The sequence below is a fragment of the Ammodytes marinus genome (genome assembly GCF_949987685.1).
Source record: "Ammodytes marinus genome assembly, chromosome: 4".
In the NCBI taxonomy this organism is placed as follows: domain Eukaryota; kingdom Metazoa; phylum Chordata; class Actinopteri; order Uranoscopiformes; family Ammodytidae; genus Ammodytes; species Ammodytes marinus.
In genome coordinates, this window is record NC_137233.1 from 16,548,232 (window position 1) to 16,563,482 (window position 15,251).

At 40.7% G+C, this 15,251-nt stretch overlaps 4 protein-coding genes across 4 annotated transcripts; 2 read left to right on the top strand and 2 right to left on the bottom strand.

The window, feature by feature from the left end:
* The first annotated feature begins 745 nt into the window (after positions 1-745).
* sirt4 (sirtuin 4) lies at positions 746-3,429 on the top strand. Its single transcript, XM_080026091.1, has 4 exons — positions 746-853; positions 1,140-1,625; positions 2,057-2,351; positions 2,454-3,429. The coding sequence occupies exons 2-4, from the start codon at positions 1,141-1,143 to the stop codon at positions 2,604-2,606; spliced, it is 933 nt and encodes a 310-aa protein (XP_079882217.1). The 5' UTR covers positions 746-853; position 1,140; the 3' UTR covers positions 2,607-3,429.
* A 979-nt stretch (positions 3,430-4,408) lies between these two features.
* cUnh1orf74 (chromosome Un C1orf74 homolog) lies at positions 4,409-5,288 on the bottom strand. The gene has a single exon (XM_080026092.1). It carries the CDS (start codon positions 5,272-5,274, stop codon positions 4,480-4,482), a length of 795 nt encoding a protein of 264 aa, XP_079882218.1. The 5' UTR covers positions 5,275-5,288; the 3' UTR covers positions 4,409-4,479.
* Positions 5,289-5,433: 145 nt separating this feature from the next.
* On the bottom strand, positions 5,434-8,169 carry tomm6 (translocase of outer mitochondrial membrane 6 homolog (yeast)). Its single transcript, XM_080026100.1, has 3 exons — positions 8,043-8,169; positions 5,727-5,861; positions 5,434-5,573 (listed from the first exon to the last, which is right to left on the bottom strand). The coding sequence occupies exons 1-2, from the start codon at positions 8,132-8,134 to the stop codon at positions 5,765-5,767; spliced, it is 189 nt and encodes a 62-aa protein (XP_079882226.1). The 5' UTR covers positions 8,135-8,169; the 3' UTR covers positions 5,434-5,573; positions 5,727-5,764.
* An 83-nt stretch (positions 8,170-8,252) lies between these two features.
* uqcc2 (ubiquinol-cytochrome c reductase complex assembly factor 2) lies at positions 8,253-11,904 on the top strand. Its single transcript, XM_080026099.1, has 4 exons — positions 8,253-8,395; positions 11,252-11,326; positions 11,560-11,626; positions 11,731-11,904. The coding sequence occupies exons 1-4, from the start codon at positions 8,258-8,260 to the stop codon at positions 11,838-11,840; spliced, it is 390 nt and encodes a 129-aa protein (XP_079882225.1). The 5' UTR covers positions 8,253-8,257; the 3' UTR covers positions 11,841-11,904.
* The last annotated feature ends 3,347 nt before the right edge of the window (positions 11,905-15,251 follow it).

A 15,251-nucleotide genomic window follows, 5' to 3' on the forward strand; every position in this document is an offset into this window, starting at 1 on the left:
AATTGATCTTATAGCAGCATCAAAACAATAAATTACCTCAATACTGGAGCCAATACATTTTTGTCACTTATCTTTTACACTTGTTTAAAAAATAGAAATTAAAGTTTTGCTTTGAATAAAGATATCAAAGCTGTGTTGATCTCAGAAAGAAAACTCACACATGTCTTCCTGTAGTATACTTAGTTCTGTAAAGCAATTAAATTGGTAAGTCGTCTTTTTCTTTGTTACCATTACTTTGACCAAATTCAAAATTCAATTATTCAAATAGTAAATTTCAAGAGCATCAAAGGTGTGTGGTCCAAGTTCAAGTTCTTTATTGTCATATGCAAGTACTCGGTCTCTTCTAGGAATTTACTTTGACACTGTTTTGTTTGGTCTCAGATAAAGAGGACTTTCACATAAGTTTAACTAAATGTATTTAAAATCTAAGACATAAGATAGTGCTGCAGATCAAACAGCTCCATAAAAAAATTAAAATAACATATAGGAAGGCAGGCTTTTATTATCTCTATATGATTAATACTATCATTAAAATATATCTATCTTTGGGCTACAATATGTCAATAAATTGTGGCTAGTGTATAAATACACTGAAGTTAAAACTTTTTTATTCGATTTTAGCAGCAATACCGTGGCAATTTTGAGCGTCACATCTTCGACTACAACTCCCAGACATAGATAGTATATAAACTACAGCACGACTGTGGTGTTACGTCAAACTGGGTATTTCCTGTTGCTGTCCAACAAAGGTTCCCATAGGGCTGTTGTGGTTTTTCACATTGTTCTTATGTCCACGGTTGTTCAACCAAGCAGCGTAAACCTGTATCTACTACTACTGTAACTCACTAATAAGGTAAAGTAGCTAACTAACGTTGTGACATTGTACCTGAACCTAGTAGCCAGTAAGTCACCGGTTTACACGTTCACTTTGAGAAAGTACCCGGTGGCTGCTTCAAGGCTTTCTTGATATTTCAATATTTTCCTTCCATGGAGTAAGGTTTGTTGGCTCATGAGGATATTATACGGTTATGTCATTGCATGAATTCGTGTAGCTTTATAATTCCTAGCTGTTAGCTTCCAGTTTAGAGAATGTGAATTGGTCTTGGTTTGGTCGGTGTATTGACATTTTCTCGCTGTAGTATGAGGTTACCACGGCGGACCTTCGCCCTGCACGCGCCCCCGGTGAGGAGGGCTACCTCACTCCATGCCAGTGCGTTGAACTTTGTACCAGCTTGCAGCACCACCGACGCGCGCGCCCGGGACCTGCTGCAGGACTTTGTTGCAGGAGCCAGACGCCTGTTTGTCGTCACTGGAGCCGGACTCTCAACCGAGTCCGGGATCCCAGATTACCGCTCGGAGGGTGTGGGGCTGTACGCTCGCACCGACAGACGACCCATGCAGCACGCAGAGTTTGTCCGCAGCGCAAAGTCCCGTCAGCGCTACTGGGCAAGGAACTTTCTCGGCTGGCCGCAGTTCTCCTCCCATGAGCCAAACTCTGCCCACAGAGTCCTGCAGAGATGGGAGGAGACAGGAAAGCTACACTGGCTGGTTACTCAGAATGTGGATTCGCTGCATTCAAAGGCAGGACAGAAAAAACTTACTGAACTCCATGGCTGTGCCCACAGGTGAGAGAACTATGACACATTTATCCTGAACTTGCTCTTGTAGATTGCTGTCTTCATATTTTAGTTATTTTGTCCAGGATTCATGCAAGCACATGTTGGTTTAGATTAGAATAAGACATTATATTTGGTTTGAACAAAAAGTATAAGCAATGCCAGTAGAAATGATAGGGCCTAGTCGGTAGAAATACAGCCAAATACTGAAAGGAGAAATACACCAATATAACAAAAAACAACATTCCCATCTCTAGTGGTATCAACCTCTTTTATATCGGCCATTATTCAACTACAAGCACTTTGTGTTGAAAGTTTTATAAAATCTAATACGTTATTTTGATAAATTTATTGTTATGTTTTAGTTTCTGTCTCTTCAGTTAACTATTGAAAATTTCAACCAGAAAATGAAATGTTAAAGTTCACACATGTGTCTTCAGGGTGATGTGTTTGGGCTGTGGTGCAGTCTCGGCGAGGAAGGAGCTCCAGAAGAGATTCATCGCCCTGAACCCGCACTGGAGAGCACAGGCTGGCGCCGTGGCACCGGACGGCGATGTTTTCATAGAGGACGAGCAGGTCCTCCATTTCAGGGTCCCCTCCTGCGAAAACTGCGGGGGCATACTGAAGCCTGAGGTCACGTTTTTTGGAGACAGCGTGAACAAAGCAACTGTACAGTTTGTGCACGATAGGCTGGCGGAGTCGGATGCGGTGCTGGTTGTGGGGTCTTCGTTACAGGTAGGTTTTTAAAGAAAAATCCATCAAAAGAACACAAGTTTAAGACCCAGTTCTGCTGGCAGTTTTGTGTTTAACTGGTATGTGCTCTGTGTCATCCTTGAGGTATACTCAGGGTACAGGTTTTTACTGGCGGCCAGTGATAGGAAAATGCCAGTCGCAATCCTGAACATCGGGCCTACGAGGGCGGACCACCTGTCCCAGCTGAAAGTGAGCGGCCGCTGCGGGGAGGTGCTGTCTGTCCTTCAACCTATATGACAGACATATTCTCTATAAAGCTGGTGATGGGGCTTTCTTAAATCTAAACTAAAGCAAAAAAACTTGAGGAGCGCAGCGGTCGTTTGGTAGCCTACTTTTTTTGTGTGTGTAATGTAAAAGGAGCCAGGAGCTTCTATACTGTTACCAGGAGATTTGGCTGCCATTCTCAGTGACACATCTACTCATCTGTTTTATGCAGAAAGGTTGAATGTTAAAATGATAGTTGAATGAGCCACATGGTTTTTCCTTTCCAGGCTCAGTTTGGTGTTGTTCACTGATGCCGCTTCTATTTAAGCCGTCTTGTTTGCGAAAACTAACCTACCAGAAGTTTGTCCAAGTGTAAGCTGTTGCATCAAGGCAAATATCATGTCATAGGTCAGTTACAGTAAGGAAAACGTTTTAATTCAAGAGATTCTAGAAAATATACAGCTGTTTTTTAAAGTGTGGCATTTGTCTCCTGTTTTTTGTTGATGTTGATGAGAATAATATGTATGCATTTTAAATTATCAACAGAATGGACCTTTTCTGTTTTTGTTTTAAACAATGTAACTGTACAAGTGAACATTTGAATGTAAACATGTTTGCGTGGAAATTATGCAAGGTTTTTTCTTTTTTCGTACAACTAAGCGCTCCATTTCCTGTTTCATTGTTAGCCTGAATTTGCAGGAATCATTAATGTTACAATATGACATGTCAAAATGTTTGTAGTGGACCTTTTATCTGTGAACTGTTGGTCGAAAGAACTGTACTTTGATGGCAGAACACATGATGTACAACAACAACTTTACACCTGATTAAAGGATCTAGTTTTGTTTGTGAAACATACATAACACAAATGTATTGATATATAGAGCTTATACTGATATCTAGTTTGAAATGTATGTATTCAGACTGGATTCCAAGTGGGACAATTAAAATGTTCTGTTTTAAATAAAGCCATATAGGCTTAAAGGGATAGTTCAATCTTTTTGAAGTGGGGTTGTATGATGTTCTTAGGCATAGTCCGTGTGTTACTATATGGAAATGGCGATCAGTGCAGTCACTATAAGGAGTTTGGGGAAGATGTTTCTGTAGCACAATTCCCTTGTACTGTTGCAAAGATGGGCCAGAAGTAAAGTGTTCCCCACATATATAAATGCTTACCTAAAACATAAATATCCCATCGATTGTACACTAAATTGAGATTTTTTTTCCACAGCGTTAGTTTGTCACTTTGTTTTCTTGTTTCTTGAATAATCCACAGTCGCTATGAGTCGAGCAGCTGATTGTCAGAGACTGATACAATAATAAACTGCATTCTGGTGGAAAACTAAAGGTGTGGAAGAAATCTGTTTAACGAACTGTTCAACGTAAATTTTGGTTTTAAGCAAGCATTCTATTATATGTGGACAATGGACATGGAGAAAAGTTTTTCTTCTGCCCCCCTCTGCAACAATATAAAGGCTGATTTCTGCTACAGCGAAGTTTCCCCCAAACTCCTTATAGAGACTGCACTGATGACCATCTCCATAGAGGAACAAACTAACTATGCATTGGTACTTCACTTCATACAATCCTACTTCAAAAATACTGAACTATCCCTTTTATCAAGCGCTTTGTGTACAACCACGATTCTCATTGCATTTTACTTGAAGCTCATGATTTTACATTGGTTACTAGTCTATAAACACAAGAAGCTATAGACATTTGTTTAAATGCCAGTATTTAAAATGTCACTACCTGTCATAGTGCAGGCTGTGTGTGCACCGTCTGAACCAGTGATATTGGTAAATCCAGGGTTTGCATACCACTGCACATTCAGCTGTTTTTTGAAACATAGTTTATTGGAGTTATAAATTAATACCAACTTTTTTTTAACAAATGTATGCAAGCGTCACAAACAGACTGAGGGTAGGGTGACTGTGGACTGACAAACTGTTAGATCCTTCAAGGCATGTTGCTGCTGAAATCCTTTTTCTAAATGTAGCCTCCAGTTCTCCAGGTTGGACTGCATCTCTTTCAGCAAAGCGGTGGGGATGCTGAAGGAGTACAGGCAGCATCTGTGACCGGCACCGGCGTACTCCTGCAACGTCACCGATGCTGTGGTCACCATCAGGGGGGTCAGAGGCAGACAGTTTCCAAAGCTCTTGGTGTGGTCGAACCAGTAAGTGACAGGGTAACCCAACAAAAGGCCAAACACTGTGCACAGGTTCCATCCCTCAGACACCTCTCCAACGTAGTGAGGTTTGTCGGCCTCCGTCAGTTGTTCCAGCTCGCTCAGGAGTAGCAGCAAACCGTGCTTCATGCTCTTCAGCTCTCCTCTGAGCGGGTCGGCTAGGGTGGGCTTCTCCAACGAGTGGCAGACATCCATCACGGCCACGCCGCCGTCAACAAACATCTGCTTGACATTTGATCTGGCCGTAACTGGATTAACAATGAGAGTGTTTCCATTCAAATCTAGCGTGACAAGCGATTTAGACACGAGCTGGGAAGCCTGCAGGGAACTCAAATACTGCTGCACCTGATCTGCGCTGGCGCCGTTAGTGTCGAACAACAAAGCTGGTTTCAGTCCTAAATCTACAGCAGAGACCTGAACAGCCAGGTCCAGGCTCTGAGCAACAGACATACGCTTTTTGCCGACGGAAAGACATTTACGAGCCGTTGCAACAAAGAGCTCCTGGGTGGACATAGCTGCAAATATTGCCTGACCCAGGACCAAAATAAAATAACACCTCAGTGACCAGAATGGTTGGAGGATCTAACAATTTAAATGTCAAAATGTATTCAACAAGAACAGTGAGATTGATTTAAGGTAATATTTTCTCCTCAGGCCACACACAATAATAAGGAAAAACAAAAACAAAATTCTACAGAAAAGTAAAGCTAAATAAAGGTCAACATGATGATTTGTTTCAACTGTGTAACTGTGTTAAAGTTTGATGACCATTAATTAACATCCCTGGTTTCTTCTTTGTTGGTCCAAAACACCTAAAGAAAAGAAAAGAAAATATGTTAATTATTTGAATCAAATCATTTTTAATGTTGGCTTCAGTCTATCTGTAAGCATTCATGATAAATAGGGTTGCTATGAAATGGCACATAGATGTGGCCCAAAAGCAGCAACGTAAAATATGCCCTCACCTTCATCCTGGTTTGTGCAGTGATGTATTTGGACAAGGTTATGTGACGGGCTGAGGAGACATCAGGTCAAAGTCTGAAAGGTTTCTTGCAACCCAAACACCCGCTGCAAACAGGCCCAAGTTGACTAGAAGATTCCTGAAAAACACAAATAGATTAAGTATAACTTGAGATACGAATTGTGATTTCTTGACTGCCAGAAAGAAAGAAAATATAGATGTAGTTCTCATAGCTGCCAAGTCTCACTCTTTGGCCGTGAGACAAACGCAAATCAACCCGTTCACACTCTCACACGCCACACCTCAGATTTCTCATGCGGAGAAATTAATCCCCAAAATAACATTTGTTTTGCGGGACTTTTATTTTCAAATTCTCATTTTGAAAAGCTAACAAACATGAGTGCTGTGACTTCCTCTTTCTGAACGTGCATTAACGTTATGCTTTGATGTGCACTGTGCATTCGAAGCGGGAGGCGAGCCCCCTACCTATACCTTCTCTTCTGAGGTGTGTGTTGATAGCCTGCCAAGTTACCGCTGATAAGAATTGTGTCCCCGCTGGCCGCGTGCATCAAACATATTAACCCTTCAAATTCACTCAAGTAAATTCAGAAGATCTTTGAATCATTTTGTATATTGTTTTTTGGTAATTTAGTTTGAAAATTAGGTTTGCAAAGTAACAAATGGCTCATCCGCCAATAAAAATGCTTTTATTCTTCTGTGTAATGAACTGTAGCCTATGTATTGCACATTTATAGCACTTTTCATAACACAAATCAAGGTAGCCTAAGAGGAGGGACCAAGTAACCCAGATGTTTTATTTTAGCCTAGTAGTTTGCATTGGTGTTGAACTGTTCCCTATTTTCTTTGAATAAAGCCTAATGCTGCTAGTAAATGATATAGAATAATTACCTTTATTACAGTTTAACCAAATGTTTTAACAATAGGCTACAAGAGATATTTGAAAGCACTACACATGAATTGAATGCTATTCAATAACATTTGTGTCAGAGAAACCGCGAATGTTCTCTTTTACTTTACATAAAAATGAATGCAGAAAAGGCACACATTGCTTCATAAAAATTCACCAGAATGCAATACAGGAAATTAAGGTTGCGTTCCGAATCGCATACTTTCTACTATATAGTATGTAGAAAAAGGATTTAGGATGTCCCGATTCTTGTGGCCAGATTTAGGATGGTTAGAAGTACCCGGATGTCCTACTTCATGCGGCCAAGATTGTTAGTGTTGAAAAGTGCATCCTATTTGGGCGATTCTGACCCACAATCCAGTGCGCACGTGAAGTGACGTAACATCGACGAAGCCTCCATATGAAAACAAACGGGGATGCGACGGATATAAAAGCAAGAGGCAAGATCAAGGCGCAATGTTATGATGAAATAAGAGAGTAAAGTATGTCCCAATAGTATGCCTACTGCATCCTAACTAGATTCTTTTTATCGTCGGATGTAGTATGTAGAATAGAAAAAAGAAAGAGTATGCGATTCGGAACGCAACCCACGTGTTTAATGCTCTAAATTTTCTGGGGGGACCACCAGACCCCCACTTTGGTGTCCACACCCAATGTTTAATTAAAACCTGTCCTACGACTTTGCAATTCATGAATTAGTTTATTTTAATAAGATTTTTGATGTTTTATCACATTTTCCAATTGTCTTTATTTCTGATTTATTATGAACAATATATACACTTGCAGGACACTAGCAAAAATGATTGGGTGGGAGAGAGGACACGGTTTTGGGTCCCTCGGCCAAAGATCTTACTCCAAACTTTTGGTGAAACTTGGCAGCCCTGAGTTCTGCATCATATTATTACAGAACTGAAATCAGGGATGTATTCAAACTGGATTTCGACACAAGACACTCTGTACATGAGCAAACCCAGATCATAAAACGGGTCCCGCAGGTCATTTCATCGAATGTGTTGTGCAGTTTGCCGTGAAACTCACCAATTAAACTACAATTTAACATACAATTTGTCTTTATTTTTATATGTTTGATAAAAATCCTACTCCCCACGTGTTGACATTGTTAACACTTGGTTGATTAGAAAGGTTGATACAAGACATTTTAATACCAATCTAATTTAGATGATCTTATTCCATGTCTTTAAAGACACTTTCAGGAGATCTAGGAACTATTAAGTAAATAGGGTTGATAGCGACAGAGGGTTTCAGGAACTTCGGAGAGAGACTGGACGAGGCAAGGGCAAATGCTAAACCCCTATGCTAACGTTAGCTGAGCCGCGGCTAATGATAACGCAGTTCAACCTCGTAACGCGTTATTTTCCAACATTAGCTCACCTCCTGAAGTCGTTTCGGTCTGTAGCGAAGTGACAAGCAGAACTGATCCATTCTACCACACCGAAGCCCTTTTTGCCGTCTGATCCGCTCATCTTTCAGCTAGCGTGCAGCAGCAGCAGTAGCGACGTGATTAGATGTAACACGAGTATGGTGTAGGATAAGGCTCAAACCTCAAACGTCATTACCGAGCGCGATTCATTATTCCATTTCCAAAGATGTCTGCCACCAGGTACCGTCGGTTCCTAAAGCTGTGTGAAGAGTGGCCGCGGGACGAGGCCAAAAAAGGCCGTGATTTGGGGACGTTTCTGCGGCAAAGAGTTGCTTTAGCATTCCGCGAGGGTGAAAACACACAGGTACGTCGGTTTAACGAACACAGCACGCAGCTCTCCGTCCCTTAGCTGCACAATACACCGAGCTAGGCTATAGAGATAAAGACGATCATAGGTGTTGTGACCTTGTGTACTCTGATCGATACATAGGAAGCCCATTCACTATTAATATTACACATGCATATCTTAGGCCAGTGCTAAGTTTGTATAAATGTGTACTTTATCACATTACGTAAATTACCTCCTGGGAAAATATTAGGGTTTCATAACAGCCTGTTATGAAACCCTGTTTATATTTTTCCAGATCCTTTTAAATTATGAAGTTTAAATAATTAGGCCTTTCGGTGGTCTTTCAAAATCACTTAAGTCAGTGCTAAGTGCTTGCACATCATTTTGTTCCTGACGTTGAAATTTAAAAACTCCAATTAAAGGTTCAGTAAGCGGAATGGTCAGTTATTCCTGTACTGATTGCAGTTAGCAGTCCCCTCTCACGTCACCACATTAATGCACTGCGGTCTTCAAGCAGCGAGTTATCTAGCATCATCTCAGATAAGTAAGTGTGATAAAACATGATAAAAACCATCAAAACAGTCATTGGGAAGGATGTTTACCTGCTCCGCCATTGTAGGCGCATAAACATTCACCCATCTGTCGCTCTGCGCGTGCACCGGTGTTGCACCGAAAGCTGTGACCTGTCAGAATGTGTGACCCTAGAGGGCGCTGTTCTTATTGATTAACCCAGTCTCATAGTGAAATATAGGCTATGTAAAAATGTTGGTCCATTGCGCAAATCATAGAAGTTTCTCAAAATTGGCACTGAAATGGTCAGATTGTTGTTTTTTTTAAAGGTGAATAACCAACCTAGTTACCCATCACAGTGAAATGTGTATAGGCTGTACTTTTTCCACTGCGCAATCATTTTAAATTGGAAGCAAACAACTTAATAATCTCTCAATTGCAGGGCTGTTTTTGTGAGTCTATGTTTTCAGGTGTGGGCCAACATAATTAATAAAACATTTCACTGTGAGACTGGGTTGTTATTAAGGCCAGGACACACCGGCCCGATAATCGCAGTCGTAGAGTTTCGAGGGGACGGAGACACGAATCTGTTTGGTGTGTGCCGTGAAATCGGTCGTAGTTGATGTCGTCGGGCTTCTTTTGAGCCGATTGAACATGTTCAATCGGCAGCAGACAGTCTTTCAGTTTGAGCAATTTGATTTGTGGAGGGCTAGCGAATCAGTGAAGCCCGGAAGTGAGGCGGGTAGCACAAACAGCTAACAACAGTTAGCCATCGTTTTAATGTGTGTGTTTGTTTGTTTCGTTCAGCGAGTACTCGCATGCATCAACCCTTGTTGACTGCTCGACACCATGCTCGACACTCTTTGCTAAAAATGGTGCTCTTTATGGTCCATAAATATAAATACGTATTTCTATCTATGTTTATGGTCTAGAAAGCCGTCCCATCATTTCTGGCTTCCGTATTTTTTCGGGCCACAATACAGATTAGCGCCGCCTGCTGTTATGGAGACATTACGTCCCGCGCAAGCGCAGAGCGTACGGAAAGGCAACAGTCGGTTTGGTGTGTTCTTTGCACTTTTTCGGCCGCGACGGGAAGACTGGAGCTCCCTGAATCGGCAGTCACCATTTTCGGGTAGTTGGACTGGTGTGTCCTGGCCTTTAGCCTACAGTCTATTGAAATCAGTTAAGAAATAAGAACAGCGCCCTCTAGGGTCACATATTCTGACAGGTCACAGCTTTCGGTGCAACACCGGCAGTGAGGCTCGTGCCGGTTTGTAGTCTTCTCTCTTCTGATTGGATATCAGTTTTGGGAACCTCGAAAAGTTTATTTGCTAATTACATGCAGAGCGGGTGAGTGAGAGATCGGCTTTATGAAATGTGCACACTATGCAAGTGATCACTGTATGAATAAAGACGATTTAACACTTATATCAGTGGTTCTCAATTATTATCTGTCATGCCCCCCCTGGGGGACAGAATTTTTTTCGCGCCCCCCCTAAATTGAAATACTGTTTAGAACCTGCTAATATTTATTTATTTATCTGTACAAAACCACTGTATGAGTTTCTGGCACAATCATTCTGCATACAATCACCTTATTATCAAATTAGATAAAATTTAGCTGAGATAACTTCAGCAGCAAAAAAATTCAAAGTTCAGTTTATTAGCTAAATTTGTAACATTTAAACAAGACTGCTCAGTCTGTGTGAATCTCAGGACAGAGAAACAAGAGCAAATGATTCACTGAGGTTTGCATTTCATTAAAACATTTTTAAACTGTAAACATAGTTAAGATGGTGTTTTTTATTATTATTATTATAGGCCAATAGGCCTTCTGTGATGCGATAACCAATAATTCATTAATGTTATTATTAGTCTACTTGCTTGATTTCTTTTTAAATAGCCTACAGAGACACTTGGAGACACATGTGGACGTGTATTTACTGCAAATCGAGGCCTTTCGCGCGGATATGACCATACACAAGCACACATCACGCTTGCTAGCACTTTAAAAAAAAAACTTTTGTCAGTTGGAAGTCAAGGCATCCCGCGCCCCCCCCCCCCCCCCCCCCTGACAACTCACGGCGCCCCCCCAGGGGGGCGCGCCCCACCATTTGAGAAGCACTGACTTATATTAACATAAATAATCGCTTACTTCACCTTTAATTTATAGGCTATAATTTTTTTTTATATTATACAAATGCTTTTCACTTAGCCTACCCCAGTCACTTACCCCAACATGTCAGTATTTGTATTTTCTTATGGAATATGTTAGTTTATGCAAGTGTCCAAGTTATTCTTAATGAGAAATTGGGTTCCTGGTGTTGAAATCAGTCCAATCAATGCATTTTTTCTCGCCAGATCTCGGATCCAGAGAAGTGTGACCAGATGTATGAAAGTTTGGCCCGAATTAATGACAACCTGTACAGACAACGAGTGAGTGCAACATTTTTTTCCCCATTCTGTTATGCATATGGTTTAAGAGCTTCTTTAATGGGTTGTTTTCTTTCTTTAAACACACGGTATTACAAACATTTCCCTTAAGGTCTGTGAAGTATATCATCTTCATCATCACAACTGTAAAGAAAACATTGTGTCAGTTAGGCTACTTATAGGCATTCATTCATAAACTAAACTTGTTTTGATAATTAACTCGTATCTTTTCACAGTTTCCCCGTGTACGTGACACAAGCTTTACCGGGGTCACAGTGGAGGAGTGTAAAGTGCTTTTGTCAGGTTTGGACCCACAATATATCACATATATGTTTATGACCCTAGATAATCCTCACTTTTGTCACTTTAAACTTATTTTCTTTGTGTTTTTCATTGTTATTGTACAGGGAGTTTGCAACAGATGGATGACGAAAAAAAAGGTTTGTGGAAGACGTTAATGGAGAGATTCTCCAAGTCACCACCAGAAGACGTTCCAGAGAAAACTCCTGAAAAATAACTTTATCTCTCTCTCTTTCCTTTCTTTGACAATTTCATGTACAGAAATAAAGTCTATTGTTGATTGTTGATATCTTTACGGTTAGTTATGTTATTTTCATGATCCATTGTAATGGACGTTACAAACAAGACATAAGATGATTATATAAACAAAAAATTGTGACAGATTTTAATTGCAAGATAATATTTACCTCTACCAAGACGGTATTGTTTTTGTTTGTTTTCCTGTTAGTTTGGGAAGAACTTTGTGAGGAGGAGGACTATGTGTTTTTAGTATAATTTCTTTTTAAAGATATCTAAATATAACCAAAGGGGTGTACTACGAAGCGAGATTAGCGGCTGAGTGAGGTCTGTTGAGTCTAAAGGCCCTTGCATACCGGGCACGTTTTTTTCGTGTGATTAATTTGTTAATTACCGAACGTATACAGAGTCAACACAAGTTTCCACACCAGTGCCGTATTTTCGCGTTAGATTTTTCTGGGACGTCGCTTCTTAAAGTGAGACGCGACAAAATTCACATTCAAAACATTCGCTTTTACGTGCCGTTTATTTGCGTCGCGCCCGGTGTGCAAAGGCCTTAAAGCCAGAGTTGTCTGTATCACGAAAGGTGGCTCTCTTTTTACCTGGCTAGAGCACCGTGGTAACAGGCTGCACGGCTAACCTGCTCCGACCAGTTTTTGTTCCAGAGTTTGAGCTTAAAGGGGCACTGTGTAACATTTTAAGTAATTTATTAGCTAAAATCAATATCCTCATTTATAAATATGTCCTCATTGGTGTAAAATCACCTCTGCCAATAATCTGAATTATTCTCCTGAGCAGAGAATTACAAATATTAATATAACATTTTGCGCATTGAGCAGGCAAGTCTTATGGAGGCATCCATGTTTTTGGAATGTCATCAGGTGCATTTTTTAGAATTTAGAATTGTTCTTGTCCTTGAAGGCCACTGTAGCTTCTGTTATTATTCAAAAGGGGTGGGGTTACCCATGGAGCGTTGCATTCTAGAACTTTCTTGATGATGTCATACACAGTGCCCCTTTAAATTCGGCCCTTAGAACGCTGCCGTTTAAACCTGCAGTGTGTAGAATTTTGGGATTTTTTTTTTTGGGACTTGGTAGAAAATAAATATAATATGCATAAGTGCGTTAAAAAAAAAGATCGCTTAGAAAGGGTCTCATATATCTCCGTATTTCTCAATACCATGGACCAAGGCATGGGCGCCGCCATTTTGGAAGCGTCATAGTTGGAATGTCTTCAGCTCTACAGAAGCACAGAATGGAACAGTTGGCCACACTGTGTCCATCAGAACTACCAGTTGGAATATTCTTGAAGAATTTCTGTTGCTTCTCTGAATGGGAGCCATAGAGACAAACTGTTGTGATCTAGAATTGTACCACTTGATGATGTCATATTACACACTGCATACATGGGGCCCATACATGGGGCCCAGGCCTATGAAAAAATTCCCAAAATTCTACACACTGCAGGTTTAAGGAAAATACACCTTTGGAAATCCTGCGGACCTGAAAATATTGTCTGAGCGATAAATTCTCACTGAGGAAACTTGTTTTAATATCAGTAAACTTATTGATCCATATGTTAATGAACGGAACGAAGGCGTGAACTTACAGCAGAGTGAACAGCATTGCACTGCAGTTTTTATTTAATTTTTTAAATGCATTCAGTTACTGCAGAAAATATAAAATAGCCTAGCCTACTGTATGCAAAGTTGTTCGTTGTTCTTAGTTTATTGTGTATTTATGACAAATAATTCAAAATTATTTTAATTTTGATTTGATGTGGCCCAAAATTAAAGTGATTCCCACATAGGCTACTCCGTTCATTATGGGACTGTCAGTGTCAGACATAGGCTACAGTAGCCTAAATAAGACCTACATGATTGAGTGGGACTAGCCTACAGTGTAAAAATATAGAGAAGTCAGCCTTTATAGTGTTTATCTTCTGACTCAAGTTTGACGTTTAATTCCTTTTAATGTCACGTTATGCACAGAGTGAGCGATCGGTCAAATATATGAATAGATATTTTCTGACCGCATTCCACTCCCTCCTTATTTGCAGTTTTGCTTTCAGCTCTCTGTTCTGTGATTATTCAGACTGACAAACTCTTCCTCTTGAATGAGTGAAGTAAGCGGCAAACTTTTTATTTTTTTATGTCAGCTGCTCGCTATCAGTCCGTTTGTGTAAAGTTAGCGGCATATGATCAGTACATTTCGTGCAAAAGAGGAGTCAAAAGACGCATCCAACGCCCCCTTTCATGGGGTTGCGCACAGAACCTGAAGCTGAAACCCTCGTTCAACATAACAGGTTGATAACAGCCTTCGTGGTACCGGTCAGCTCTGAGCGAGGGTTTGTGTTATGTTGAACCAGATCAAGAAAAGAGAGCCGGGCTCTGTTGAATTTGCATCGTAGTACACCCCTCAGATGCTCTTAAATGTTCACTATGTTATCATGAACTTTCCTTGTGTTAAAGTTTTTGCAGCTGATCAACTCAGCCTTGAACAAGTTTCTGGAGATGAATGGCATACAAACACTACAGCATATCCAAATAAGTTTATTAAATTATGGGTGAACATTCTATTGGATACTAAATCAAAGACAAGTAACGATGGTTTCCTAAATCATGCAGGCCCTGTTCTACGGGGGTGCATGAGGGTGCATTGCAAAATAAAAAGTACAGAAAAATTCACCCGAATGCACAAAATGGTATGTTCGAGTACCCCCAGACCCCCACTTATGGTGAAGCGAAACCTAAGCCCTTGTGCTTGTCACCCAAAAAGTATCACTGGCCCCATCCTGGCCACCCCAATGAAAATGTTCTGGCTCCGCCACTGCCCAGAAGTGCTTGTCTACCTACTGGTAGAAAGGCCTGTGTAAAAAGCGAAGTCTGAACTGAAGCTGGGTAGCTGGTTTTAGTATAGTACTGGTGCACCCCCTGTAATCTCATATGTAAACTAAGGAATTCTGTTCTGGAACCGGGCCTGAAATCATGTCTGTCCTCAGCACATAGGCCTACTCTCTGCAATAACCAAGGGTGCCACTGACATGCTTGGCTCCAAGCATATCAATGTTTTGGGTCTGGGCTAAACACGGTGAATGATAACAACCTCAGTATCCAAAGGAGATGAGACTTTATCTGTTGTATAGACCTCAAAGTGTCCTCTAACAGGAGGCCAAGCTGAACTTTTGTCTAAGAATTAGACACAAAAGACTGGCAATAAGTGTAATATTAAAAACTAGCCTAAACAAGGAAAAATCCCCCACACCTGGCACAGTTGTGCTATAATTCTAGTCTATCACTGTTTATCTTGTTTAACAGTTTCTTTTGTAAGAAGACAATCAGTGGATAGTGCAACCTTAGCCTAGTGTTTCTGGTCTATGTACCTAGATTCTC